The sequence below is a fragment of the Solanum dulcamara genome, chromosome 10, assembly GCF_947179165.1.
Source record: "Solanum dulcamara chromosome 10, daSolDulc1.2, whole genome shotgun sequence".
In the NCBI taxonomy this organism is placed as follows: Eukaryota; Viridiplantae; Streptophyta; class Magnoliopsida; order Solanales; family Solanaceae; genus Solanum; species Solanum dulcamara.
In genome coordinates this window covers 24,591,111-24,596,233 of record NC_077246.1, presented here as the reverse complement: position 1 = coordinate 24,596,233, position 5,123 = coordinate 24,591,111, and the positions used below count along the sequence as shown (strand labels likewise).

The window sequence follows — 5,123 nt, the reverse complement described above, 5'->3', positions numbered from 1 at the left end:
TCAAAAGATGATAAGGGCGAAAATGAGGATGTTGAGGTGGATGTATGAACATAATAGGGAAGATAATATTAAGAATGAAGATATTCAGAATAAGGTACAAATGAATCATATGGTGGATAAAATGAGAAAAAAGAGCCTGAGATGGTTTAGGCATGTAAATAGGATGTGCACATAGGACGCAATGAAGAGATGTGAGAGGTTAGTTGTGGTGAGTTTGAGGAGAAGTAGAGGTAGGCCGAAAAAGTGTTGGGAAGAGGTGATTAGATAGTAAATGGTGCATCTTCATCTTTTCGAGGAAACAATCTTAAATAGGAGGTTATGGAGATCATGACTTTAGATAGAAATTTAGTAGATAGTTGAGCATTGTCTCATTTTCAAGCGGGGTAGGCTTGGGGGTGGGTTGATGCATTGTATAGGTATACATGTTTATACCAGTAGTTATAGCATTTTCTCATAATTTCATGTCTTGCGACTTTGTTGCTCCTTGTTATTAAATGTCCTTTAGTTATCATGTTAGTTGCTTATTCTTATGGATAATTTTGAATGCTATGTTATGCCTTTTCTATTATTTTCTATGTCTTTTTTTTGTATTTTTGTTTACCTGCTCTGGTGTTCGTTAATCGAATCAAAGGTCTTCTAGAAATATTTTCTTTATCTTCTCAAGGTACGAATAAAGATTGAGTACACTCTATTCTCCCAAAACTCTATTTATAGAACTACACTGAATTGATTGTTGCTGTATATTAGACTATGTTTAAGGATAATTTTAAAATAGATTCCATGGAATGTCTAACACCTTCTCTTGGAAATAATAAAACTCTTATCTAGAATTTCATGAATTTTGGAGACTAACAGACGACATATCAATACAAATAGATTTTCTAAAATTAGGTGAAGACTATGAACATTTTCAAAATCAAAGGAAACACAACCATAAATTGTGAACTATTTTAATCTGTTTAAAATGGGGTGCAATACATTTTTTCGCAAAGTTGATCAAAATGGTATATATGTCAAATTTGATATTAACATTCTAATACTAACCTCAACAATTTTCAATGGTTAAATTTGACTCAAAACCTACAAAAATTAATTGGCCCACTTTATCTTCTTTAATATGTTTTGTTAACCCAATAATGGTATACTCTTCAATTTTCTTCAACCAAATCAACTAAAATAATTAGAAATAGAAAATCTAACCTTTGTGGAATATAATAATGAATCCTTAATTTTCTACAATAGGAGGAGAAGATCAAGAAGCAACAGGAGAGGTAGAAGGATGGAGAATTTTAGCAAGTGTTTTCAATTCACTGTTCTGTCTTAGAAGATCGGTATTTTATTTTAAAAAATACAGACCTCCTTTTTGAAATTACAAAATAATAAAATGCACTATTCGAGGTTCAAATCCATATCTTTTTTGTGATAGGATATATCTCTATCACTACTAGACCATTTATGTTTATTGGTTAAATACTATATTTTTATACTGTTTGAATTTATATTTCTGAGAGGCTAATTTTAAATAAAAAAATAACTTTTTAAAAAAAAGTAAAAATTGCAATTTTCCCCCAGTTTTTGGGGATTATAAAACCCATCTCCTTAGGTCTATTTTAGGCATTTTTTTTAGTAGTAATTTCACTATTTTTATTAACGAGGACAAAAGTTATTTAAATTTATGGCGGTAATGAAAATTCTTGGCCTTTCTCCTTGGGAATTTATTCTATATTAAAGACTTCATTACAAAGATTAGATTATGATATTGACACATTACCAGTCGGGAAGTAAGTTTAGCTACTTTCTGAAAGAGGAGTACAACAACAAAAGATTAAAAGATTTCTTTTTAAGAAAGAATATTGATATGACAATATCGTTTGTATCGAACTAGGTGGAAAACTTGATGAGGAAACTAAATTTTACTTAAGAGTAGGAGATATCCACTTCTAATACCTAATGCAGGTAGTGGATAAACGACTTCTTATAATTGAGATTGTGAGTATGATTTGTAGGTTCTTTTAATATTTCAATATATCCAATTTAGGTAACACATTTTCTTTTTTACTTCGTTTCTAAAAAAAATAAAATAATTTTATTTGAATCAACATATGTTTTTATAACCATACAAATATTATGACATATTTAATATCATAAATTTTAAAAGTTCATCTATAGCCACAATTTCTTCCGTTTGTTATTACTTGACCCGTACTGATCTTCTTTTATTACCCCCTATTGAACCGACACATGCCTTAAAAAAATTTAATTAAAAGTGTATTTTACTAAATTAAGCTTATTATTTGGGACTCTAAATTTGACTATTACTACTGCAGTTATTTAATATTAAGATTAAAAAGAAAAAAATATAATAATTTTTTCTTGAGTTCAAAATTGAACATGTAAATTGAAACAATTACTTGTATGGGAGCTAAGTAATGAAACAGAGGGAGTAAATGATATGACATATTTTAAAGCATAAATTTTAAAAGTATTCAATTTTTCCAAACCATGTAACAATTAATTAAGGTATAATACATATACCTGTCATTTAACTTAGTTTCAACTATCATCTACTCATCTATGTCCTTTAACTTAGGATGCACATAAGTAGACACTTAAACTAGTATAAAGTTGAATAAGTAGACAACACATCCTACATAGCAATTCGCCTGAGATACACTCAAACTGATGTATAATGCCATGTAAGACGTATATTATGTCATATAGGATGTGTGTCTACTTATTTAATTTTATACAAGTTTATATATTTACATGTGCACACCAACAATTGGAGGACATACGAAATTAGTTAAAGCACTAGTTTTTATATTATGTGATTAGTTAATTATATATATGCGTTGTGTCAGAAAGTCTTCATGTAACTAACTTTTCCGTTAAACATGTAGAAATCCAATTGATTATCGACTTTATAATGTTGGATTTTGGACAAAGTCTTCTTCAATAAGACCAAAAATGAATTATAGTTGTCCCAAAACCTAACTCACGTCAGAGTCCTAAAGGATCGACATAGTTTTTTCTCCTAATTTTTTAACCATGATAATGTGGGGTTTGGCAAGTACATTAAGACTGATCACTAGCAAAAAGTCTATAAATTCCCCTAAAATCCATCTTCAATTCCACATCACCCTCCAATTAATATTTGATCAGCCTTGTGACTTGTTGAATAAGAAATAAGCTGAAAATGAGTTTCCTACTCAAAAATCTCCCACTTTTTTTCACAATCTTCTTCTTGTTGTTCAACTCTTCCATTGCTATGTATAATATCAAAAACTACGGAGCGAAATCGAATGGAAAAATCGATTCATCCAAAGCCTTTATGAGTGCATGGGATGCAGCATGTGCATCTACTAGCCCAGCCACCATTTACGTACCACAAGGAAGTTACTTGCTTAAAAATGCATATTTCCACGGCGAAACATGCAACAGTAAGGCTATTACCTTACGCATCGATGGCAATATACTAGCTCCATCAGATTATAATGTCAATCGGAAGGAAGAAAATTGGATTAAATTTGAAAGAGTTAATGGAGTTTCCATCTATGGAGGAACCTTAGATGGACAAGCTACTAGTCTCTGGGCTTGCAAAACGTCTGGCAACAATTGTCCCCAAGGAACAATGGTACGTGTTTTTATTTGTGAAAAAAACAATAATTGAAAAAGAAGGTTGGGCAATTACAAGTAACACCGTATTAATTTAAACAATATGTTTGTCAGGGACTTACATTTTCCAACTCGAGCAACATAAATATCAGTGGATTAACATCAAAAAATAGCCAAATGTTCCACATATTGGTAGATAGTTGTGAGAATGTGAAGCTACAAGGAGTTAAGGTTTCGGCTCCGGGAAACAGTCCCAACACCGATGGAATTCACGTTCAATATTCGTCTAGAGTTACCATAATGAACTCACGTATTGGCACCGGAGATGATTGTATCTCAATTGGACCTGGTACCTCCAACTTATGGATCGAAAACATAGCATGTGGCCCCGGTCATGGAATAAGGTTTCAACAAACAAAACATTTTATTTCCAATTTATAATATTTTGACTATGAATTTCGGTATATATACATTCTTCAAAACACCCTTGTGGTCGGGCCCTTCATAGTACACCGGGCTGCTCTTTTTTATACATTCTTCAAATATTTTAAAGTAGAATTTACAACTAGTACCATAAGTCAATGTAGTAACTTAAGTCGTTCAACCTACCACAGGAAATGTAGTAACAAAGCCAACTTCATTACTACTAAAGTTAGGCTATTTCTGTTCTGAATGGGTGTTTGGTACTTGTTTATTTTCTTCACCTAATTAGATTGGATAATAGTATTATAATAATTACCTTTGGTGCAGCATTGGGAGTTTAGGCTGGGAAGTACAAGAACCTGGAGTACAAAATGTTATAGTTAAAACCGTCACTTTCACAGGAACACAAAATGGATTGAGAGTAAAAACATGGGCAAGATCAAGCAATGGATTTGTCAGAAACATTCTTTTCCAGCATATAGTTATGACAAACGTTCAAAACCCTATCATTATTGACCAAAATTACTGCCCTAACAATGAAAATTGTCCTCATCAAGTAAGTGATAAATTATTTTAATTTTTTGTTCTTAAAAATTTATAGAGGACTTCTACTCGAAAGCTAATACGTATATTGTTTTTTTGTTTTCTTAAAATATATTTAGGGATCCGGTGTGAAAATCAGTGACATAAAGTATCGAGACATACGCGGTACATCAGCGACAGAAGTTGCAGTGAAATTTGATTGTAGCAAAAATAATCCATGCAGTGGGATATCATTAGAAGATGTAAATCTTAGCTACAGAGATCAACCAGCTGAAGCTTCTTGTGCTAATGCTGGAGGAAGAGCTTCTGGTTTTGAAAAACCGAATAGTTGCTTATAGGTTAATTAGAAAATATGGATGAAACCAATGATTTCATATTTAAATTTTCTTATAAGCAAGGTAGACACCATATAATATTAATGGAAGAATGTAAGTTCAAAAGTTCAGTTATTTTTAAGTAGAAACCGTGTTTGCTGGAAAATCGTGTGGGTACAAATCAAGTTAGATGTGTAAAAAGAGATAGTAATACATAATTAACTCTTT

General features: G+C 31.4%; 1 protein-coding gene across 1 annotated transcript; it reads left to right on the top strand.

Moving 5' to 3' along the window:
* Positions 1-2,976: 2,976 nt before the first annotated feature.
* Positions 2,977-5,123, top strand: LOC129870550 (polygalacturonase-like). The gene is made up of 4 exons (XM_055945368.1): positions 2,977-3,634; positions 3,730-4,019; positions 4,366-4,594; positions 4,701-5,123. The coding sequence occupies exons 1-4, from the start codon at positions 3,197-3,199 to the stop codon at positions 4,917-4,919; spliced, it is 1,176 nt and encodes a 391-aa protein (XP_055801343.1). The 5' UTR covers positions 2,977-3,196; the 3' UTR covers positions 4,920-5,123.

Coding starts and splice junctions, on each gene's coding strand:
- LOC129870550 (XM_055945368.1), top strand. CDS start 3,197: ATGAGTTTCCTACTCAAAAATCTCCCACTTTTTTTCACAATCTTCTTC. Junction 3,635..3,729: donor ATTGTCCCCAAGGAACAATG/GTACGTGTTTTT, acceptor TATGTTTGTCAG/GGACTTACATTTTCCAACTC. Junction 4,595..4,700: donor ATGAAAATTGTCCTCATCAA/GTAAGTGATAAA, acceptor AAATATATTTAG/GGATCCGGTGTGAAAATCAG.